Raw genomic sequence first — 26,503 nt, forward strand, 5'->3', positions numbered from 1 at the left:
AGTTAGTTTAAATAATTGGAAATCGTCACTGCACACATGGCCGTTGCTTTTTGCATTGTTTGTCGCGCGAAAAACTAGCGCTGTTTCGCTTTTTGACATGAAAAGGTACAGTGATAATTTTTCGCGCTATAAAAACAGCGTCGTGCGTGTCATACTAAGGAGGCTGGACCTTTTAAATAAAAAAACAGTCTGCAAATAAACAAATCCTGACATATTAACGTATATGTATATATATATGGATTTGAAGATGCGACTTCTATAAGAGTCTCCTTCACTCATACAGATTTTGCGTGAAAAGTAACAAAATTACAAACTTTCGCAATTATAATACTAGAGTATATATGTATGTCATGAAAAACATTTAGATATTTTTTTTAAATCTGAACATTATTAATATCTTAAGGTCTCAAAATTGTATTTATTTCGACTCGCCAAATGTGAAACCACTTCCAATAATTATTAACATATAAACAAATGGCGGTCTCGGCGAAATATCGCCTCCCATAGATTTCCATCCGGTGAAACGCGATTACATGCGCGTCTATAAATCGCGATCCACGGTCCACATGCGCTAGCGCAACAGCTGGTATTCAGCGCTCTCACGTCATGTTGATGTGATCGAATGTGACTTAGTAGAAATTTATAAGTTTCTATACAATATTAGTAAGACGATGTTTAAGGTGTAATATTTTGAACAAATAAGATCATTGCTAGATTTGTATTAAGGAATAATGTTTGTCAATATTGATTTTCAAGCCTAAAATAATTTATCTATTAATTTAGTACTTATGTTCCAAATAGAGTATGCCGGCAGTACTCCATACAACAAAATATTATCCTATTTTTGTTTAAGCAGCTGAATACGCTCTGTCAACTCTGTAAGTAATAAAGACGTGAAATGTATATGTTTTAAGAAAAACACAACCAAGATCTCAGCAATGCAATCCGGTGGATTAATATTCATCTCACTGGTAGATCGCGGTCGACAAATAGTCACGAGTAAAGAGAAATGTTTCCAACTTGATACGCCATTAACCACTGACCTCTATAATGTAACCTGCACTTCATATTTTAACCCTCCTGCCTGTCCCGGTTTCGTCCTGTCTGTAAAGAAGCTTTTGGTGCACATATGACCATAACCCTGGATATATACATACATAAAATGATGTCTATATCCCTTGCTGGTTAGACAGAGCCAACAGTGTTGAACGGACTGAAAAGCCACGTTTAGTTGTATGGCTTAATGATAGAATTGAGATTCAAATTGTGACAGATAATTTGCCCTTCGCCCATAAAAAGAATCCCAATCAACCAAAACAAAATAAAAAAGGAAGATACGGAGTGAAGCAACCTTGTGATGTTTAGGTAAAACGTAGCAGATAAGAGAGATGAGTAATAATGTAAAGATTCATACAATAACTACAACCTTTATTAGGACAAGTTTGACAATATTTATGAGGTCGTGGGTTCAGATATAGACTCGAGATCCAGCAAGTAACCGCCTGAGGATAGCGAGCTGCTTAACTTGATGAGCGCTGAAGTAGTCCGAAGGCGATGGCCCGGGGCGCGTGCGCACATTAAATAGGGCTCCCGGACTGTGATTAGGTCCGTAGGGGAGACAACAGCGGCACGACGTCACTACCCATCACTTTTTGTATCTCAATTCCATCCCAAAGCTGAGCGTGGCTTTTCAATTTTTTCAAGATTGTTGTTGTTAACTTTATTTATCCCGCAAGGGATGTAGACGTGGCTATAAGTATGTTTAATGTATGCACAGAATATTTGGTCCAGCGTATTGCATTATTCACGTCAGTGTCACAAAAAGTCTCTTTGCCCAAGAGAGCGGTAGACGTGGTGAGATTGTGAATTAGAGGGGTCAGAGGGCGGGATTAAGGTCTGGTACACACTAAATTATGAAGACTAACAGAAGACAAGGTTTATCAAGGTGGCTTAATGGATGCATTGAGATGCACAAATAAAAAAGATGAACCTTAAGTATATAAGCCCTTCATGTACCTTAAAAGAAAAACCAAGCAAGTTTATGAGACCTTCCCTTGACTGACTTTGTCGTCATTGCGCGAATTAAGCGCTACCTACAAGGGCATACAGGTTTATTGCAAATCGCATGAGAGCTAAAGTATTTACTGGGTTGATAGGTAACCTTTGTCCTTCTCCAAACTCTTAATAATAAATACGTGTAATGTAGAAAAGATTGGTTCGGTAGATTATGCGTGAAAAGGTTACAAACAAACAAACTTAATATCGCATTAATAATAATATATCTTAGTTGGGATTAGTTGTGTTTAAAAACTATTTATGATTGAAACTGGCCACTAAGAAAAAAAGATAAACCAAAATAGAATGTTAAATCAGATAATATTTAAAAAGCGTATTATTAAGAAATATTAGTTAATTGTAGTTCATACTGTCCTTATTGTATTGTCAAACTACTAAATCAGTTATTATAGTTCAGTGTTATATTCAAGCAAGTGCAGTTTTACTTTAACCATCAATTTCTCAAAATCAATCCAAGATCAGTTCCCGAGAACTTCAGCTTTATGTTCAAAGATCAGTTATGTATTTTACAACATATGTATTTACTTTAAACATATGGTGTCGTCTATTCCTTGTGGTGTAGACAGAGCCAACAGTCTTGAAAAAACTGAATGGCTACGTTCAGCTATTTGGCCTATGATAGAATTGATATTCAAATAGTGACAGGTTGCTAGCCCGTCGCCTAAAAGAAGAATCCCAATTTTGTAAGTTGGTCGCGTTTTACGACATCCATGGGAAAGAGATGGAGTGGTCATATTCTTTTTGTATTGTATTTTACAAGTTGGGATAAAAGGTTTATTTGGGATCAACTATTCACATACAAAACGTACATTTGAGTTTTTATGTATCTACTAGAGGCCGCCCGCGACTTCGTCCGCATGGAAACCCTATCAATCCCGCGGGAACTCTGGGATAAAAAGTAGCCTATGTGTTATTCTGGGTCTTCAGCTACCTACATACCAAATTTCATGGTAATCGGTTCAGTAGTTTTTGCGTGAAAGAGTAACAAACATCCATACATCCATACAAACTTTCGCCTTTACATCCATACAAACTTTCGCCTTTATAATAGTAGTAGGATCTAATTTCGACTTACTCTACTTACACTAAACAAATGAACCATAAAACAGGATAATCGTATCCGGTAGTTTATTGCACTATTTGATTGAATCAATCGTAATATCTCAGCGACCGCAGCCCATCTTCAGAGCCTCTCGTCACCGCAACGCCGCACCAATGTGCAGCAATATGCAACAAAGTGCACTGTTGAAATGCATGTTGGTTTGTGTATTCATTTGGGCTTTAATCTCTGTACGCAAATGTTGGGTTATTTATCATCTCAAATTAAGTTACGTTCTTTTGTCGAAGACTTAGCCGAACAAAACACTTACAAAAAGTAATTTTTGAGATGCAGCATCAGTTTTCAATCATATTTGGCGAAGCTTATTGTCGATAAATGTTTTTTATAATATTATAAAAAAAATTATTTCTGCTTCGAAATAGCAGATTATAAGACATGAAAAAAGCTACAGAGATGCAGCGTTAGTTAAAATTTAACTGCTTTATTAAAAAAATTAAACAAGTTAGACCAGGTCAAGAGGAACCCTTACCGTCAAGCTCGCATGAAGAGAGTCACGAATGATTTGGAATGATGTAGATTATATTAAGCCATCCTGTAAAAAGGCATGTTTACAGATATAGATGTACCTACACAAAACCTCTAAGCGTAATTTATCAAAAGGTAATATATTTCTTCTATATCTGTGGGTTTTATGTATATTAGCAGTCGACCCCTGAATAAAACGGTCAATTACACTCCAGACTGCACCTCCTGTATCGAACCAATATGCAACTGCGCATTACTCGGCCCTGTGTTGTGGTCGCGCGCGCAGTTTGCGGTCGCGGGGAGACGCATGCGCAAGAATTGTTTTTTGGCGCGTCTTCAAAACTAAGTGCGCTGCGGTCGCGCATACTGCCTTTATTGCTGGCAGGATATTGTTAGAAAAAAAAGTATTTATGACTGCAACTTTTAAAGTTTCTGATAATTTTACATATAAGCAATGATTTACTTTGTGAACTTTATAAAGATTTTTTTTGTTGTGTGGTCGATAACAACATCAGAAATTGATAAGATTATTTTTTGGTTGTCTTTCCATAGCTACATATTACAGACCAGCGCCCTCGATTGAAAAATTATGAAGCGAATAGTACTGGCTAATGAATAAATAACTCTGAAAGTAAGAGCACATTTTAATAAAAAAAAAATTGTTCACTTCTTTTTAGCAAAAATATATAGCAAATAAGGTTGCAATTTCATAGCAAAGAAATCTTTAAACAGCAGAACTTATTAGACCTAACATAGCATTAAATAAACTAGCAAATAACACACACGATAACTTGCCTCATATTGCAAACCATTTTCTTTTCTGAGCCCCCATCAGAACTTAATAAGTTCCTGGGAGCTTTATAAGAGCTTTATAAGCTAATCTTCGAGGTCGGAACCGCGGGGTTAATTAAATGAACCCTGTTTATGATCGAAGCTAATATCACGGTTGTGACCAAAACTAATATGTTTCCAGGTTTATTTTACGCAGTCTCATACTTTAATGTGTCTACAGTTTGATTCTGGGAAATTATTTAACTTCAGAAGTAATAGTTTTAAGGTTTCGGTTTAAATTACATTAAGCGTCATTTTTTTGGTTTTGATTGGATAAATTGATGTAAATGTAAAAGGGGATGCACTGACTGAGAGATATAGCACCTACATTATATCCAAATCCATATTGTAAATTCAATTCCATCACAAAGCCATACAACTAAACGTAGTATTTCAGTTTTTTTAATACTGTTGGCTCTGTCTATCCCACAAGGGATATAAACGTGGCTTTATATATATGTATGTATGTAATATAATAAAGAAAAAGGGATGTGTAGTCGTGTTGTTTTATCTTTATAGCGAAAACTTAATAAACTACTGGATATGACGATATTTATCACAGAGAGAAATAATTCACGAGTAACAAAAGCAAAAAGCTAAAGAAATTCTAAAAATTCCCATGGGAGCGAAGCTCGACGCGAAATCTTGTTCAATTAAAAGAAAATTTTTGATGGTTTGTATTTTTTTTATATTAAACTATAAAATTTTTATTTCGAATAAAAGTTTAAGCTTTGAACTTTTAACGACTTATGAATATGTCTATAAGCATTTATCTTGAACAAAATTTTCTTGTTCATTTCAATACATAACAACAACTGTATCGTGCGCTATAAGCATTCTCCGCCAGCCAACAAGCCTCTAACTCACTCTTATAATAAACACTGGTGTATCAAAATACCCCATTGTTTATGGTGGCAATAGATCTAAACATACATACAGACACACAAGATTAACGAAATGTTTATATTTATAGCGTCATTATGCGGCGGGCACACGACCCCTAACTACTATAAATTTTCTCCAGAATTCTTGTACACATTGGTCGAGTAGTTAGGCGAGTAAAATGTCGAGTGGTTGCTTATTACGTGTTTTTTCCATCATTAAACCTTCCAGCTAAAGCATTCTAGGCAGACTATTAGCTCTGTAAGGTAGTACGACATAAAGACGTGATGTGTGTTTGTATAATCGTGATAGTCGTAATAGTGATCAGTCTTTGTGCCGTGTGGTTCCTGACATTTTTAATTCAGTACACTACATTTACTTTCCGTCGATGTCTTTCACCTACTCATATCATAGTCTTTCTTACTGAATTATGACGCAAATTGATCCAACGTTAGTTGCTGTAACGTTGGCACAACGTTAGTTGTGCCGTGTGGTTCCCGGCACTATTACAAAAAAGAATAGGACCACTCCATCTCTTTCCCATGGATGTCGTAAAAGGCGACTAAGGGATAGGCTTATAAACTTAGGATTCCTCTTTTAGGCGATGGGCTAGCAACCTGTCACTATTTGAATCTCGGTTCTATCATTAAGCCAAATAGCTGAACGTGGCCATTCAGTCTTTTCAAGACTGTTGGCTCTGTCTACCCCGCAAGGGATATAGACGTGATCATATGTATGTATGTTAGTTGCTGTATTGTGCGTTAAAGATTTATATCAAAGAATATTATAACCCGGTAAGCTGGCATGAAGATACTTTAGAATTAAATGAAGCGAAAGAAATACACGTTTCTCAATTCCATCACAAACTCATGCATCTGAACTTGACCTTTCTGTCTTATCAAGACTGATGACTCTATCTACCCCGCAAGGGAAATTTAAGACGTGACTATACGTATGTATGTAATTCCAAGTAAGCTTATTCACTCACTGCACATTTCCACTCGCCTGAAGCATAAACAACTCGACTAATATAAACCTTATCATAGTCCCGACAAATTAGTTATCGTTTTGTCCGTCCGTCCGTAGAACAAACTGCTTTGTAACTACCAGATATAACAATCAATACATTATATTTTTAGCCTCTTATCGTCTTTTTTCTATTTTTTATTGTACATTATTTATTAATATTGCAGGTGTTAAATTAATAAGAGACGGTTAGGCTGACGTTTTTTTAATATATAGTAACTTTTGTCATGTCACTTAAATGTTCATCAATGTTTGATCTAATCTTTAAAGTCGTTAAAAATAAACTTTTATTTAATATGTATTAATTTTGATTCTTGTAGTGTTCTTGTTGTAGTGTGATAGCTGAACGAACGTGGCCTATCAGTATTTTCAAGACTGTTGGCTCTGTCTACCCCGCAAGGAAAATAGACGTGATTATATGGAATGCTACTAGAGTGCGCTCGCGGTGTTACCCGCACATAACGATAAATTTCACTTGTCCTCCGTTCCCTAGGGAATTCCTCTCTTAATGCACCCCTGGTCTCGTAACAGGCCACGCGCGACACCGTCTTTACCGCGCGAAAAACTATCGCTGTATCGCTTTTAATTATGCCGTTTCCCGCGCGATAAAAACGGCGTCGCGTGTAATCTGTTGCGGGAGCAGGGGTGCACTAAAAGAGGAAATCCTACAAAGAACCAATATGCCAAATTAAATATCTCTGAACACAGGAGGTTTTGCTGTCCGATAATATGTCAGTCAATGTTCCTTATTTATAATTTTTTTATAATAATAATAAACTTTTATTTAATACTAGCTGTGCCCGCGACTTCGTCCGCGTGGAATAGTTATTGAATAATTTTCCCTTGTTTTTTTTTTCACATATTTCATTATTTCTTTGCGCCGTATAGTTGCAGCGTGATGTTATATAGCCTAAAGCCTTCCTCGATATTAGATTGGCGCGTTAAAACAAACAAACAAACTCTTCAGCTTTATAATATTAGTATAGACGCGTGTATAGTACGTAGCGTAGTAGTCCGCGTGGAATAGTTAGTTTGGGCATCATTGAAGCCCTCAAGGATGAATAATTTTCCCCGCTATTTTTCACATTTTCCATTATTTCTTCGCTATACATTAGGCTATCTTACATTAGGCTATATTACATCACGCTGCAACTGTTCTAACAGATAGTCTATTCGACGCAAAATCAATTCAAACCAGGTTCCTGAGATAAGTGCGTTCAAACAAACAAACTCTTCAGCTTTATAATATAAGTATAGATTTCTACAATTACAGTTTAGAATAAGTAAGGCAAGTACGAGAAAGTATTACAAATCTACAGTATACAAAAAAGTATTATGACTTTATGACGTGTACGTATGCTGGTAAGCCGTTAACCATAGAACAAAAGTACTCATACCAAGACCTCATTTCCTGTGATGATGCGACAAGTCTTCAAGTACAAACATTTCTTTATTTTTTGAGCTATATTTCGGTTGCCCACTCGCGACCCACGCGTGGGTCTTTGTTTGGGAATCATAGTTAATGGCCGTTTAACGCCGTATCGTGGGTAAACAAGGTCGGGGACAGAGTCTTGTATACAATTGCCGCGTGGAATTAAGTCCACCTTTTATACTCTTCAAATTGTATGTTACAATAAAGAGTAAATAAAATATGTGATTATATCAAAGATAAGACCGTTTTAATTTAGAAATAAACTTTTATCCAACGTCCAAACTGTATTTGCTACAATTTTTATTAAAATCGATTTCGTGGTTTAATTTACCATCGTTCATTAAGAGGTAACAAACTTGATTTGGCATTTATAATACAAGTTCTGATTGGGATTTAATGATATATTGGGATGGGGTAGTTTACTTAACTTATTTCTTTATTTTTAAATTAAGAACCATGAAAACTGCAGTGATAGATAAATCAATATCACTTCACGATCACTACACATTTTATAGTATTTTCTGTCAGTATGTACATAGCCTTAAAGCCCAGAGCGTACTTCGCCCACGTCAGTGTTTGTTCAGTTTTGAAAACATTGAGAGAGGCTCGGGCCACGCGAGTTTAGATGGCTTTGGTAAAATGGAATTATGGCTTGTGACTACAAATAAACCAAATTAATTTGGCTGGTTAAAATGTAGGCTTCTTATTATTTTACTTTGTTAATTTAAGTAATTTTCAGGAAATACGCAATACTTTATTAGCCATATATTACATCGCATTGAAATTAACAATTGGAATTTTATTTATACACTTTTACTCAAAAATTTTATATAATTAGTTTAATTTGATTATCTTAGGATTATTCTTATAAGCGATAGGCGAGCAACATGATTGAACATGGCTTTAATATCTTTTTGAGACAATTTTCACTGCCTACGTCTTAAAAAAACATGATATAAAATGGACCGCCTTTTTGACGATCTTAACCTAACTTATATATTTGTATACCTTTTAAGATCAAATTGCAACATACTATTATATAATGCAATCACTTTATAATATCAATCCTGTATCTCACACAAAGTGAGGGAATCGCACTGAACCCGGAAAGAGTCGTAACTCGCCATATCTGCGGGATCGGAGGGTATCGCCGCACTCGATACATCGCGAATCGCGATTATAGAATCGATACATGAACCCGATCGTGTCTTTACACTTTATGGTTAGTTCTTTTACAATTCGAATTCAATTGTTTATTTATAATCGAGGGATAATTTCTAAATTCAGTACTTAAATTACGTACATAATAATTTATTTCTATAGCAACGTATATAGGTACGGTTTATTTATTTATAAAATAAAGATGACACATTTCAAATTATAACTAAATTATTTAAAAAAATACTCTTTTATGAACTCCGTCAATGTCTATCGACAGGGCCATCTAATATTTCATTTCTCAGAACTCATTAGGAGTGAACATACAACGTGGCCAAAGCTTTCTAGATAAATCAAAGAAGGTACTTATTTTAATTCACGCAGTATTCAGGAGCATTTAATACAGTAATTCTAGTACAAAGGTGCTACTTATTTCAAAAGAAATCTATTCCAGTAATAATTGCTGTAAAGGTTTATCATTACTATTTATTTACGAACAACAGAATATTTAAAAGGAGCAATTTTAATCTAAAATAAGTCTGCACTAATACACGACTCATTGCTAAAATGACTTATATCAATACACCCATAGAAAATGTTGTCTATCAATTTAAAGGGTCTGTGAAACAATCCAGCTATCAATACACCGTTACAGGAATGTAGAGGAGTGACGATTGGTACCGGCGTGACTGACCTGGTTCCTGATAACACGAGGAATTACGGGAGAGTACGGGAGATGATAGAAAGGTTAGAAGGATTGCACTAGTTCTTCTTCTTCGTCGTTACTTTTTCCCACTTTCTACGCGGGGTCGGCACAGTATGTTAGTTTCTCCCAATTACTTCTGTCAATTGCCATCTCACTGGTCACTCCCTTTCTCCTCATACTATCCTTTACGCCGTCCATCCATCTCTTTTTCGATCTTCCCCTATTTCTTGAACCTTTCAAGGTTAAAAGGTTTGCACTAGTTATTCTATAAAATTTAGACGTTGATATTTGAATAACTGTACAAGACAAATCACACAGATTGAGTTACTTATATTACGTGTTTATCCCTTACAAGATGTTTTACAGAAACTCTCACGAGAGCCTGAAGGCTGACAGCTACTACTATAATACAAGGCGGCCAAATATCTCTTCATAAATATACTATTCACACAGCCTGCTGCGCCCGCGGCTTTTAATTTCAGATGTTATCATTTAATTGGAAACGGGAATGGGAGGGGAGGTGACTAAGATTCGCTGCTTTCTAATAAGCGCCTCCGGCTAGCAGTGGGCCCAATAGAAATATGAGACATTGATACCTAGATTTATTAACTTGGGATTCTTCTTTTAGGCGACATGCTAGCAACCTGTCACTATTTGAATCTCAATTCTATCATTAAGCCAAACAGCTGAACGTGGCCTATAAGTCTTAAGATTGTTGGCCCTGTCTACCTCGCAAGTATGTGTATGTATGATACTATGATACCTAGATTAGCGTAAGACCTAAAGTTTTAGATTAAATAGTTTTAGGTAAATCTGCATCTGTCGCCGTTACTGGAATTTTCAAGGCCGAAATTCGCACAAACTTAGATCACCTTGAGAAATATGCCAAACTCTCACCTTTGGAAGAAATATACTTAGTAGATTTAACCTTTTTCATTGAAAATCTTTTGAATAATACGCAAAAAATGTAACATTTCTCAACCTGTGTATGTTATCTTAATTATAAAACTCTTCTGTTACCGAATTACTGACAGACAAACATATTTATTATAATTAAAACGCTAAGTCTCCAAATTTGAAATTTACCATGTAGATTCTTTATGTGGTCTAGGGTTGAGCTAACACAGAATTTCCCGAAATTCCCGCGGGAACAGCAATTAACGGGACTTTTCTTTTTACGCGGGCGTAGCTGAACTCTTTTTATAATTAAAGTACGCCATTTCTTTCGTGAATAAGAAATATAATAACACGCACTTGTGAACACGCACTCCAGTAATATATTCCTATGAAAGCTACAAACAAATGTAACGGTGTTTGTAATTGTCTCGTACAAATGTTTGAGCACAAGTGTAAAATGTTACAACTGTTTACATACGGACTGGAAGTACAATCCAACCCGTAACATCTCGACATATAGCATTGTGTCACTAGAGCTAACATCAAAACGATAAAAAATAGTTTAATAGACTTGTTGTGCCGTGTGGTTCCAGACATTTTAATAGAATAGGACCACTCCATCTCTTACCCATATCAAATCAAATCAAATCAAATCTCTTTATTGCGGAAACACAGGTAGAAAAGATGATACAAAACAGTTCGTGTCACTGTGATCTTCAGTCAGATATTTTTTTTTCATTTTGAATTTAAATCATTCAATAATAAATTAAAAATCAAAATTTCGCCTTAATTTATACTTAATTAAAAATAATATATATTTAGCAATAATGTCATCAATTAATATTTAATAAAAATAAAATATAATAATTATGTCACAATATCTTTTAAAAAGTCATTGACGCTATAATAGCACTTATCAGTTAGTAATAATTTTATTTCCTTTTTAAATGTTACTATGTCCAATTTTTTTAGATAATCCGGTAATTTGTTAAAAATAATAGGAGCCATACCAATCACACTCTTGCCAAGCATAGCAGTCTTATGACCTCCAGTTGCCAGTTTTAGTTGATATTGGGATCTCAAATTATTTGGTCTCTTTCTAGTGTCTATTAATTTTTGAAATAAGTGCGGATTAGATTTAACAAAAATACATATTTCCATTATATAAACACAGGGTAGTGTTAAAAGTTTAAGTGTTTTAAAAATAGGTACACAACTTTCCATTGACTTTAGTCCACACATTGATCTGAGACATCTTTTTTGAGCTTTAAATACTTTGTCATTTTCACGTGAGTTACCCCAAAATATTACACCATAACTTAAATGTGGCGTTACCATACCGTGGTAAGCTACAAGTGTAACATCCAATTTGACTTTTTTGGATAATCTGAATAATGCATAAGCTGATTTATGTAACTTTTTACATATTGATTCAATGTGAGAATCCCATGTTAATTTGCTATCAACTTTAAGTCCTAAAAATCTAGTTTCTTGCACTTCTTCTATGTTCAGATTATTGTATTTCACACAAATATTTAAAGGTAGTTTTTTGTTGTAAAAATGCATTAGTTTTGTTTTTTGCAAATTGATTTTCAAATTATTTATGTCTAACCATTGAATTATATCATTTAATGTATTATTTACGTCCAATTCATAACAATTCGGGTCAACGCATTTTATCACAGCAGTACTGTCATCAGCGAATAAAACCATATTTTGCTTAATGTTCAAAGGCAAATCATTTATATAAATGAGGAACAGTAACGGTCCTAGGACACTTCCTTGAGGAACGCCAAATCTGTTTAGTTTATAGTTTGACACATTATTTGTTTCTTGTTTTGTTTTATGACATAGACTAGTTAATTTTACACATTGCATTCTATTATTTAAGTAAGACTTTATTAAGTTTAATACATTTCCTCTTATTCCATACTTATCTAATTTGTTTATCAGTCTTTTACGATTGACATAGTCAAAAGCTTGTGTCATATCAGTATACATAACACAAACAGGATTACGATTATCTACATTTTTCATAACAATTTCAATTAAGTCATATATTGCCATATTGATGGTTTTGTTTTTCCTGAATCCCTTTTGTTCGTCGCATAAAATATCATATTTCGTCAAGTAATTATAAAGAGCGTTGTACAAGTATTTTTCAAATATTTTTGTAAAGATAGACCCTAGCGCTATTTGTCTATAGTTGGACATGCGTGTTTTATCTCCTGTTTTATGGAGTGGTATTATAATTGTCGGCTTTAAATTATCAGGATAAACACCAGCCGATATAGACATATTTATCAAGTGAGCTAAATGATCTGCAATATCCTCGCAGACAAACTTTACAGCTTTTGTGGAGATATCATCATATCCAGTACTGTTGGTATTTTTTAATGTTTTTATAATTTTAATAATTTCTTCGACCATAATTGGCAACAAGAACATAGACTGCGGTTGAGCCTTTAGATCTACCTTATCTTGTAAGTTATTAGAGGAATTTTCAATTTTGTCAATAAAATAAGTATTAAAAGTGTCTGCCATTAAAATTGGTTCTGATACTATGTTTCCTTCATTTTCAATCTCTAAAATAAAGTCTTTTTTGTTATTTTTATTATTTATGATTTGCCAAGTTGCCTTGGATTTATTTTGGGAATTACTAATATATGAAGAATTTTGAACCCTTTGTGTCATATTTATAATTTTTTTTAATTTTTTGGAATAATTAACTAAGTTTATTTTAGACTGACTGGATGGCGCTATTCTATGTTTCCATAACAGCAGTCTTTTCTTTTTAGAACAAATTTTAATCCCCTTTGAAACCCACCGCAAATTCTTTTTATTTCGGTTAACGGTTTGAATTTTAAAGGGAAAGCAAAGATCATAGATCATTTTGAAATTATCAAAGAAATAATCAAACGCTGTATTGATATCGTTTGTACTGTAAATGCCCTCAAAAGGGAAAGATTTTATGTATTTTTTAAATAAATTCATATGCTCATTTGACAAATTTCTCCTTTTTACACGCCAGTTATATAATTCATTAATTTTATTAATGGGGATCTCTAAAATTTGGGCTGTGTGATCCGACAAAGCAATATCAATTACTTGACTGTTGCATTGATCCCGTAAATTGTGAGCAAAATTATCAAGACAAGTTTGAGAGCTTGGTCTTGTAACTTCTTTGATTTGTAATTGAAGATTGTAATTCATGAGAAAATATTCAAAGTCTTGAGATAAATTATTTTTTACCAGTACATTAATGTTAAAATCCCCACACATTATTTTATTTTTATAAGAATTTTTATTATATAATGTCTTTAAAATTAAATCTAATTTTTCATAAAAAATGTCAAAATCTTTTGAAGTAGATGGTCTGTATATACACAATATTACCATTTGATATTGGATTAATTCCGTTGCACAGCATTCCACAACACCAGGTACAGACAGTTCAGCTATATAATGCAACTCATTGTATCGAAAATATTTTTTTAATAATATACAAGTTCCACCACGTTTAATATCCGGTCTCGCATATATGGCTGCAGGAACATAATTTGAAAGTTCTATTTCATCTTCTTCACCAGACCGTATAAAATGCTCCGATATGCAAATAATGTCAATGTCAATCTTCTGGTCAGCTAATACTTCTATATTTACAGTTAACAAATCTGATTTATTTAACAATCCCGCAATATTTTGATGTAAGATAGTTAATTTATTTCCCTTGGATTGATTTGCGAAAAAAATTTGTACACGTATTAACAATTGTGTCTTCAAATTCGGTGTTTTTAACGTCATCCTCGGTCACTATACTAAATACTAGTTCTTTCAGGTCATCAAATATTTTTTTCATACCTTTGTTTTTAATTGTACCATATCGGACTGAGAACATGTCACAGTCGTAGGTGAGATTTAAATTAGAATCTAACAAATAGGCATAGTTATGTGTGTGTATGTCCAGATTTAATAAATTATTGAAACACTCCAATCTCCAGTTGAATATTGTTGAACTATTATTACATACAAAAGTCGGCAAACATATAACAATATTAGTATGAGTAATTACTTTTAGCGTCTCTCTTAGATTCAATACCAAGTCAAAATAATTATTAGTGGTCTTGAAATCCTCTTCTCCTATAAAAATTATACAGCAATCTCTGTGTGTAAATCCCTCCAATTTAGTGTCTAAATTATCAATCAGATTATTTATTCCACAATTTGGTTTAAGATAGTGACATAAATTACAATCGCCAAAATGTTTTTGGGCAATGGAGACCATTTTAATATTCTTATTACTACTTATCATACATATTTTTTTGGTAACATTTTCAGGTTTTTGGTTTATTGTCAGAGGGTTTTGATTCTTTATATTGCTCCTTTTTTCTGTATTTTCTTGGCCTTCCAAATTATTTTTTGCTTTTTTAGTATTATTCGATGTCTGTTTCCCTTTTTTCGTAGACGAAAGATTTTCTGAAGTTTTATGTACAGTTTTAAAATCTGTTATCATTTGTTTTAGGTTGCCATTTTCCATTAATAATCCCGAAATTTTTTGATTTGCTAATTTTAATTTCTCTTTTAATTCTACTATTTCTTTTTTGAGATCTTGTAATTGGTCTTCATGTTCGCTATCAGAAGGTATTGTGCTATTTTCATTTGTTTGTTCATATATTGACAAATCCAGGTAAACGGGACTTTTTGTAGCTGCGCCTCGATGCATAGTAACACCACCTTCAAATGAAGTTCGAACCGGAGTATTGAGATATCACATACAGGTCGTAAAGACATAGAGATCGTAAAGGGCGACTAAGGGATAGACTAGCAACCTGACACTATTTGTATCTCAATTCTATCATTAAACCTATCAGCTGAACGTGGCCTTACAGTCTTTCAATACTGCTGGCTCTGTCCACTCCGCATGGGATAGAGACGTGATAAACGAAAATAAATCCCGCGGGAACGGAAACGGAAACGAAACAGGGTTTTTGGTTTGCGCTTTTACCAAGCCACATGCGCACTCCAGTGATTGTATTTACGACATGAACTGTACCACGGAATCACCGTGGGACTCATTAATTTCAACCACATCATTACCGATCTAGTTGGGACGGTAATGAGAGCAAACAAAACGCCGCCTTTGAGACTCCAATTGTAGCAGTTTGTCGGTAATTGAATTATTGAGTGTGGAAGGTGCGTGTGAGTGACTATTGTCGTGAGAAACTGCTGTCTCTTAAGAAAAAGAAGAATCCCAAGTTTTTTAAGACCATCCCTTAGTCGCCTTTAAGACATCCGGTTTTGTTCTTTTTTGAATTGGCGCCGGGAACCACACGGCACTTTCTTTTACTGTAAATAAAATATTGCATTTGTCAATTAAGAACTATTAAATCCTAAAATGCTTGTTTCATTCTAAAAATATCAATAATCTAAAACGATATTGCAATAATGAAGAATTTTTAAATGAACTTTTTTTTTCCTCTTTAGGTGACACATTCACAAAAGCAATTCTCTAATATTTATGAACATGTTTAGGCGTGTCGGGGTCATTTGACACCTCACTAAATAATGACAAATATTCAATTTTGACACGTTAACAGCCGGCCATGTTGGAAGATATGAATAGCCGTAAATCTCACTGATCTGCCTGATTATAACACGGGCCATATTAGTGTGACTAAATTTTTACTCAAATACTTTAAGAACGAGACATATTATTATATTATGAACATAAATATTTATTGAAATGTGGTGTTGGAGGCGATTTCTGTGAGTGAAATGGACTGTATTTAGTAAATATTTCAATTCTGCAAGGCTTTTGTATGAAGCAAAGACTTTCGTCGATTGTACAAATTAAGAATCTATACTAAAATTATAAAGCTGAAGAGTTTGTTTGTTTGTTTGAACGCGGGAACTACTGGTTCGAATTGAAAAATTCTTTTTGCGTTGAAAAGATCATTTGCGATAAATCGATTGAGGAAGGCTTTAGGTATAGGTATAACATCAGGCTGCAACTAGAAGAAGCAAAGAAATAATGGAATATGTGAAAAAAAGGTTCATCATGATGCCCAAAATAACTATTATAGCCGCTAAAGCATACATACAGACCTATAGACAGATTTTCGCGTTTATAAGAATTATCTGTAGCTCAAGATAATAAAAAAGCTACAAATCTCATAATAACTGGTTCAGTGCACTTTAATATCACCAAATGAAACCCAAGTCACGTCAATTTATAACGAAATAATCATGTTAACATTACTAATGGAAATAATAAAGACCACCAGAACTCTATCAGATAAAACGCATTAACTTTACTAGGTATGACATCCGATACTCAACGGGTCACATTAAAATATAGAAGGAAATAAATATGGAGTGTGTCGATACATTACTAATGAGAGTTTCAGAATTAATATGCCGAGTTTACACAATCGCATTAAAACTACTTTGAATGAAAACAACAGCGCGCGCGCAGACCACCCGTCACTGCCGGGGTTGCCAGGTATAATAGTTATAATTTAAAAAAGGTAGTAGTGAAAGATTCTGTTTTGTTTATCGGACTCTGTTTTAAGCATTTTTTGACACATGGTTCATATTTTGGCCCGTTTTTTTTTTAATTTCCCTTATAAAACTTGAGAGTACTAATAGATTACAAGAAAGACCTGTAATGCCGGAAAAAAACTAGTGTTCTCATGGGTTTTGCGTTAAACAAAAATATAGTGCACATAATTAAAATGTTACCGAAAACCTTAAATCGGAGACTTAATTATCTCAACATGAAACTTTAAAATGAAACCGGGAACTACGGCATACATACATATATTCACGTCTATATACCTTGCAGGGTAGACAGAGCCAATAGTCTTAAAGCCTGATAGGCTAGCCCATCACCTAATAGAAGAACCCCAACTACGGCATATTTGTCAATTTTACCTAAAATATAGGAGTATTTAGAGTAGCACCCTGGCAACACCGGCCAATAGAACTTTATTATTGTACCCGCCGGTGACCCGCGCTGATTAAACACCCTCTGATTGGAAACCCGTGTCTTCGATTACGAGGGGCCTTAAAAACACAGCCATATTGTTTGGAGAGTATCCAATTTGTTTTGATTGGCTTTCTCGTATTGTTGCGCAAGACTTGTTTTATATGTGGTAATGGGATGAATCGAGAACCTCGGATTGTTCTGTGTTTTTGTTTAGTGAAGTGGTTAAAAGTAAAATCCTCATAATACATAAGTATGATCTTTTATAATTAGGTGCAGGGTTGGAAATAAGTAACATTTATTTTATCGGGCCACAAAGTCCGGTTAATAATATGGGAATTATTTAATGCATTAATCAACAGCTTATATACTTAGGTAAAAGCCAAAATTTATTATTAATCTCTATATTACATAGGTATCACAAACTGTAGCCAAACTAATAAATATTTCCATTATTTATTACGAATCAAATTTCACCGTAAGAGAAGCAGTCTCTTTGACTTTTTTGTTTAGCAATTAAGCCGCCATTTCTTTCCCAACCTGAAATGGTCATGCATTGCGAAGAGTATTCTTAAACCTAACAACTAAACTGTTCTTTCATATTTGTATGTTGTAATAGTTAAACAATGCAAATCCATGATGGCCGCGCTGAAGTAAACCAAAACGAAACAAAAGCACGCTAATCCCCGTGAAGCGATTGTATTAAGATGGCTTGTCTGATAAAGAGAGGATGGGCCGTCTTTGATGACCGCAGCCACATGAGTAAACATACATTTTTGAAACGCGTCCTCATAACATTTAAAGAGAAAACTAAGATATTGTATTTCGAATATAAGGGTGTGACGTAGTCAGGTAAATGAAACGAGTGAATGCTCGAATAATACTACTATATTTGAAGGAATAACACAATTATATAGGTGGTACAAAGATTAACATAATAGAAGATTAAATAGGTACTTAGTCTAACCTCACATCACCGCACTTATTGAAAAAAAAAAAAATGAATTTATATAATATATTTTTTTTTACAGTCAAATTGATAAAATATAATCTATTTTTTACGTTTTATAATAAGGTTTTGTACGGTTTTTATGTACAATGTCTATTTTACCATACTTATTTATTATCTCTACGTTTGGTGGTATGTCCTTAATAACTTTATAAGGGCCTAAATATATATTATCTAATTTATTACTAGGTGTATTATTTTTTACTAAAATTAAATCATTTTCCTTATAGCTTACAGGATTAATATTTTTGTCATATACATACTTTCTATTTATCTTACTTCTTAACAAATTATTTCTAGCCTCTTTTTGAGAAAGTTGCAAACGGTATTTCAATTCATGTGGATAGCTCTCATAATTATAAAGAGGTTCTACATCATTTGTCAGATTACTAGGGAGAGAACATTTCTTACCAAACACCAACTCGTACGGGGTGAAATCTGTTTCAGTATGAACTCCTGTATTGTAAGAGAAACACCAAAAAGGAATCCACTTACTCCACATCTCCGGGTGATTCTCTGTTTGAATACGTAGAAACGCATTCAAATGTTTGTGAGTGACTTCCAGAGCTCCTATGGACTCGTGATGGTGGGCTGTTGAGTTGAGTTGTTTAATATTTAATAATTTACATACCTCTTGAAAAATTTCTGATAAAAACTCCTTCCCTCTATCTGTAGCTATACATTTTGGCACACCATACCTGAGAATAAAATTATTAACAAACGATCTTGCTACTTCATCAGCTTTTTTGGAAATTAAGGGATAACCTTCTACATATTTTGTCAGTTCGCATTGACACGTTAGTATATAAGAATAATTATCATTATCTCTTTCCAAAGGACCAACAAGATCTAAGAATACTTTTTCAAATGCAGTATGCGCTGTACTAGTAATTTCCATTGGTTCTTTCTTTGGTATTGAATGTTTTTGACGTTGACAACTGTCGCAACGTTTTACAAATTCTCTAACATCTTTATCAATACCAGGCCAGAAATAATATTTCTTTATGTTGTTTGACATTCTTCTCATACCAGCATGGCCACTGCTAGGCAAGAGATGAAAATCATTTAAAATTATTTTTCTATCATGTTTATTCTCAATTCTTTTTACATTACTTAAAATACATATACGCGGTCCGGACCTATTCTTATCGTTTTTTATTTTATCTAATAATTTTTCTATAAAAATTTCATTATCTTTACTCTTTAATATGTATATTTCTTCTAACTTTAATAAATTACAAAAATTATCTAAATCTCTCACAAATTCGCCTCGCGTCATTTGTGATTGAGAATCTAGAAATTTCACATAAATTGTTCTTTTACTTTCAATATAGCATAATATTTTATTTTCTTTTGTGATAATTCCCTCTTTTTTAAATTGTTTTAGTCCCTTAATATCAATAAGTTTTAATTCTACTGATTCTTTCGGTCTTATATGGGTACTTACGACCTTTGGTTGATCAGGCCTCAAGTCTAAAGCATCCATATCTACCGATGAATCTAGTTTATTTAATTTTCTTGCGCCCGCTCTTGTCATAACATTAATAACACTTTCGTACATTTCTTTTAAATCATTTAATGTGATTCTAGACAATGCATCTGCAGCTGCATTTTCAGAACCTTTAACATATTCTACTTCAAAATTATATTCCTCTAATATGATTCTAAATTTCATGAGCCTACTCGAAGGATCTCTCATATTGAACAAGTATACTAGTGGTTTATGGTCTGTCAGTATTTTAAATGGGCGTCCATATAAATATGGACGAAAATACTTCACAGCCCATACTATTGCTAGCAATTCTTTTTCTATCACTGGATAATTCTTTTCACCTTTATTTAAGCTCCTACTAGCATAAGCTATTGGTCGTCCATTTTTGTTTGATAAAATTGCTCCTATAGCATTATTTGAAGCATCAGTTTGTACTATAAATTTATTTTGTTCCGAAAAATCGGGATACTGTAACACAGGTGGGCTTATTAGTAGTTCTTTTAGTTTTTCAAAAGAGTTTTGACTTTCGGTATTCCATTCAAATGGTACGCCTTTTCTAGTTAATTTATTTAAAGGATATGCGATTTCTGCAAATTTTGGTATGAATTTTCTATAGTAATTCGTGAAAGCTACAAATCTTTTTACTTCGTCTGAATTTGTAGGAACTGGATAATTTTGTACTGCAGATATTTTTGCAGGATCCGGCATTATACCTTCATTAGAAATCACATGACCTAAATACAAAATTTCTTTTTTAAGAAAATCGCATTTTACTGGGTTCAATTTTAAATTGACCTGACGTAATCTTTCAAAAACATCTTGTAAATTTTTATTATGAATTGTTAAATTACGGCCAAAAACAATTAAGTCATCTAAATAAATTAGACATTTTTCATAATTTAGACCAGCCATTGCCAATGTAATCATTCTGGAAAATGAACTTGGGCTAGTTTTAAGTCCCATTGGCATACGTGTCATCTGATACTGTCCTGAATGGAAAGCTGTAAATTTTCTACTGTTTTCATCTAAATTAACATTATAGTATCCTTGATGCAAGTCTAAATGTGTGAAATAAATGCTACCTGACAACGAGTCCAGAATTTCAGTAATATCTGGTAGTGGGAATTTATCGTCTTCAATCTGATTATTCAATTTCCTATAATCTACGACAAGCCTCCATTTTTTGTCTCCTGTTGAATCTGATTTTTTAGGTACTAACAGTATTGGACTAGACCAATCGCTCTTGCTAGGTTCAATTATCCCTTCCTCTAACATTTTATCAATTTGGCGTTTAATTTCGTCCTTTTGAGAGTATGGCAAACGATATTGTTTTGAAAAGATTGGATTTGTATTAGGTTTGACAGAAATAGTATGTGTGTATACATCAGTAGTACTTAATTTATCACCAGGGAGGTAAAATATATCTGAATATTTAGCGCAAATGTTCTCAATAGTTTTTGTTCCTCAATATTTAAATGTTGCAATTTCATTAATGAGAAAAGTTTTTTCACTCTATTTGAATCGGTCGTTGACTTTTCAAATTCACAAATATTATAGTTACTAACTTTATCAATTTTTGGATTTATTTCTGTGAGTTGAACATCATTTTCAGTAACATTAAGTATTCTAACAGGAATCAATCCATCTTTTGGTGAACATATGGAACTTGCTAAAAATATACCATGTTTTATTTCTTGAGATAATATGACACAATCTTCATTAATGTCCGTATGTATAAAATGTATTGACTCGCTTCTAGCTGGGATCTCAAAAATAACATTACATGTATTTATTAAAGGTAAAGTAATTTTCGAATTAATAAATAATGTCAAAGTATTTTTACTGAAGTCTAATTGAGCTTTGCATCTATTTAAAAAATCACGGCCTAAAATTCCACTTCCTTTAATTGGTAAATTTTGAAAAACAAAAAACTTATGATTGAATGTTTCATTATTAAAAGTTAATGGTAAAAATAAGTATCCTATTGCTTGTACACTTCCACCTAAACCGTTGATTGTTACATTCTCCTTATGGATTGGAATGTTACATTCTATAGCATGTTTATACGTACATGCCGATATTGATGCTCCAGAATCTACTAAAAAATATTTTTTGTTATAATTATTACATGATGATGAAAGTAAAGAAATATAACAATTACTATCACTGGCTAAAATAAATTTTTCACTATTCCTCACGAAAAAACTGATTCAAAGAAAGTTCTGACTCTTCAAATTTTTCGAAATTATTATTATCATTATCATGCATTAAATGAATATTACGATTATTACGCATCCCTTGATTTCCTCTAGTTGAATTAAAAAATTTACCTCTCTGCTGTGGACCTCCGCTACTTCCTCGCGTGTACTGACCTCGTGACCCTTGTCCTCGAGAAGCTAGATGAGCTGCTTGCTGTCCTCGAGCTCTTCCTCTATGTACAGGATAGCGGCAACGTCCTCCACGCCAGCTTCTATAATAATTTGAACCATTGTTGAAATATTTATTATGGTATGGTTTCTTGTACATACCCATGATTTCTCCAGATGTTGAAGGAATTGATACTTCTTCATCTTGGGCTGCCTGTACAGCATCTTTAAGTGAACTATAATTCCTGGCAGAAATAATCGTACTAAGTCGACGATTACGCAAGCCGTCAGCAAATTGCTTAACAGCCATTTTTTCATTAATAGGTTTTAATATTTTATAGCATTGATCATTCCCGTCAGCTTGCGTTATCGTTAAATCAACAAATAGTTCCGTTATTTCTTTACCATAGTCAGCAATTGACAAGTCATTTTGTCTAATTTTTTGTAATTTATTTTGTATTGCCGTTGCAGCTTTCTTACACAATAATACATTTCTCATATCAATAATTAACTCATTAACTGATTCATATTTTGATTTTAATTTTAACTTAGCTTCAGGAGAAAGCCTACTTTTTAATACGAAATTAATTAAATTTTGTTTACATGTATCTTCTTTCAATAAAGTATTATAATATTCAATGTTATCAATCAACTGTTTTGTATTCGACTCCTCATTTGTCATAATAGGTAAAAGATTTAACGCCGTTTTTAAATCAAAAGAATTCATGTTGAACGATGACTTCGGCTTATCACTATTACACAACACTAAAATATTTTCATGTAACTCTAAAAATCGACTACAATAATTTTTGATTAATATAATATCATCCGAACTATAATATTTTCTCTTAAGTTTTTCTTCAAAACCTATCAGCCACGTCTCATATTTCTCATAGATTGCATTAATCTCATTTAATTTGTTTACTAACACTTTTTCCGTTCTTCGACTGGCTCCTAATTTAATTAAATATACTCTAATTTTCTTTAATTCCTCATACAATGATATAATAGTTTCCATTAGTCACTTACCACCATAACGTAGAGTAAAATATTCTTGTACCTGTGCACATAAAGAACATAACACATTAAAAAATAAATAAAAATAGACTTTAAAATATAATCGCGATTACAATTAACACTATCAAGTCCAAAGTTCAGTCACAGTACATCATCCGTCCGTCCGTATATGGAAAGTCGCTGCATTCCTTACCGGTGACCTATATCTCGTACATAAAATTATTATTAGGATATTTGATTATATATTTAAGATACTTTTTTTTTTTTTTTTTTAAGTAGATTATTGTATTTTATTATTTTCACTTTTTTTTTTTTTTTATATTTATTTTTATATAATAAATTTTCACTTTTGAAATATATTTATGCACTTTTATTTTTATTTATTTTTTACACCATTTCTTTTGAATAGATTTTTTGGGGTGGGTTAAGGTCTTCCAACTGTCGCCGGAAAAGTGATCTTCTTATAGTCGCCCGATTTATCTCCTTAACAATCCATTTTCTATGGCATTTTCTATATAGTCGATATATGAAGAACAGCACGCCACACAGTATAATTAACAGGATAACACACAGGATAATATTTGTGGTGCTCATATGAAAACGAATTTGTTCTGTAGTTGCTTTATTATCGCCAGCCGCAGCATTCTGGATGACCAGGGTTTCTTCTTTAGACTGTGGGGAGCCCATTATTTTTGTGAAATTTTTTATTCACGTGTACACTAGCGTTTAGTCCGAAACAAAGATAGAACTGGTACTTTTCCATTGTCCTTATTAACGATTACACGAGTAACGTCTCAAATTCGCGGCGCGGTGGAAGATTCCATAGGCAGGGTCGCCATATAAGGGTGTGACGTAGTCAGGTAAATGAAACGAGTGAATGCTCGAATAATACTACTATATTTGAAGGAATAACACAATTATATAGGTGGTACAAAGATTAACATAATAGAAGATTAAATAGGTACTTAGTCTAACCTCACACGAAAACTAACTGAGAGGCTGATGTCGGGAAAAAATGAAGGAATGTCGGGGCAAAACCCCGCAAAGATAAGAAAGTGAACTTGAAAGAGTACCACGACTCCATCTTTTTTATTGTACGCACAAAATGATAAAAATTTCAACAAATAATGCATCATAAATCCCCAAGGTACCCAACTCAATCTATTTAAAGGCCTTTAAAAGTAATAGTGATTTTTCCTAGAGGTGGTAAACCAGTGCAAGCTGTATAGCTAGCATGCTGAGATGATGCCATTTCTGACAACAGATAAAACAAAAAATATAACATCATCATCATCAAAAATATCAGATTGATGTTTTTTTTTTTTGTTTTATCTGTTATTTTATATTTAACCCGTGCCGTGTGTTTCCCGGCGCCAATAAAAAAAAGAATAGAACCACTCCATCTCGTTACCATGGATATCGTAAAAGGCGACTATAGGTTTATAAACTTGGGTCACTATTTTGAATCTCAATTCTATCATTAAGCCAAATAGCTCAATGTGGCATCAGTCTTAGGTGTATAGACGTGATTATATGTATATGTATGTATATATTTATTTATCTGTTAATACTTAATTAAGCACGATACTTTTACTTCTCGTAATATATTTACTCATGTGCAATAGGTTAGTTGGCCTATTGGGGTCACATTAATTTCTTTTATCTATCTATCTGTGACGGACCGCAGCCGCGGAGGGAACGTCCGGACTCCCTCGATTGATGCATTAAACCATAGATAAGTGAACCCATTTACTAAATTCCGTTGTTTATGTTCGCTTTTATTGCCAAGAAATTTAAAATTTGAATATGATCTCATCAAGGCTTAGATATTTACGGTATTTTTACAAAAGACGCACATGTCGTCTTTACGTTTTTATTTCTAACAGGGTAGACAAAGACTCAAAGTCCACTTTAAGCTGGATGTTGATAAATTGAGTTTGAGCCATAGAGACAGTTGTGTGCCCATCGCCTTAAAGAAGAATCCCAAGATTTATTTCCATTCTCTTCTTCGTTTCCTCTCTTCCCCGGTACATACAACTTGGAGATTTTCAATGCAAGAGCGAATAGGCATTATTTGAGCTTACGTGCACCAGCTTTGGCCTAATCTTTCTTACGACCAGGCTGATTGGGGTCAAACGCCCTAAAAGTACATACATACATACTTATAATCACGTTTATATCCCTTGCGAGGTAGACAGAGTGAACAGTCTTGAAAAGACTGAATGGCCACTTTCAGCTATTTGACTTAATGCCCTGACAGGTTGCTAGCCCATCGCCTTAAAAAGAATCCCAAGTTTGTAAGCTTATCCCTAAGTCGCCTTTAACGACATCCATGGGAAAGAGATGGAGTGATCCTATTCTTTTTTGTATTGGTGCCGGGAACCATACGGCCCTCAAAGTATTATATAAAAAATAAATATAAAAAATTTAGCACACCCGTTAGGTTTTTGTCGCTACCAAACTAGTTTTCTCTAGGTAGTAGAAAATGCTGGACAGAGCCAACGATCTCGAAATATCTGAAAAGGCACGTATATAATTAAATGAAATAACAACAGGTTGCACGCTCATAAAATAAAGTTTTAACAAAATAAACATATGATCTATCAATAATTCATAGATTGATACGTAATCACGTCCTTATCCTTTGCGGGACTGACAGCGAGCTGATAGTCCCGAAAAGACTTAGGTATATATTTAACTGTATCTTATAAAACTTAACGGATCAATTAGACCTAACTATCTTTACGTATTAGGATTTATTTAATTATAAATACAGCCTTTAAGAGCGGAAACTTCATTGATACAAATCGAAGTGGGCCGCCCCCCGCCAGCCATCAGGAAACGCATCCATCTTGCAACTAAAATAATTACGTCGTGACCCAGCCGGCCAATTATCTCCGTAAATACTCTATAGTAATGGGCGCAATAAGTTAGCATTAGACGCCGCGTCCGCTCTCCGCCGCGGTCTGTGCGCGACTGCCCGCCATATTTCTTACTGTATAAGGTTGCGCGTAGAGTTAAGAACAAGTAGAAAGGACACC

At 33.6% G+C, this 26,503-nt stretch overlaps 1 protein-coding gene across 1 annotated transcript; it reads right to left on the bottom strand.

Moving 5' to 3' along the window:
* Positions 1 to 21,564: 21,564 nt before the first annotated feature.
* On the bottom strand, positions 21,565 to 23,603 carry LOC132902822 (uncharacterized). Its single transcript, XM_060949269.1, has one exon. It carries the CDS (start codon positions 23,461 to 23,463, stop codon positions 22,267 to 22,269), a length of 1,197 nt encoding a protein of 398 aa, XP_060805252.1. The 5' UTR covers positions 23,464 to 23,603; the 3' UTR covers positions 21,565 to 22,266.
* Between the last annotated feature and the right edge of the window lie 2,900 nt (positions 23,604 to 26,503).

The sequence above is a fragment of the Amyelois transitella genome, chromosome 18 (assembly GCF_032362555.1).
Source record: "Amyelois transitella isolate CPQ chromosome 18, ilAmyTran1.1, whole genome shotgun sequence".
NCBI lineage: Eukaryota > Metazoa > Arthropoda > Insecta > Lepidoptera > Pyralidae > Amyelois > Amyelois transitella.

What these genes read in the sequence shown, in the direction of transcription:
- LOC132902822 (XM_060949269.1), bottom strand. Translation starts at nt 23,463, where the DNA reads ATGGAAACTATTATATCATTGTATGAGGAATTAAAGAAAATTAGAGTA.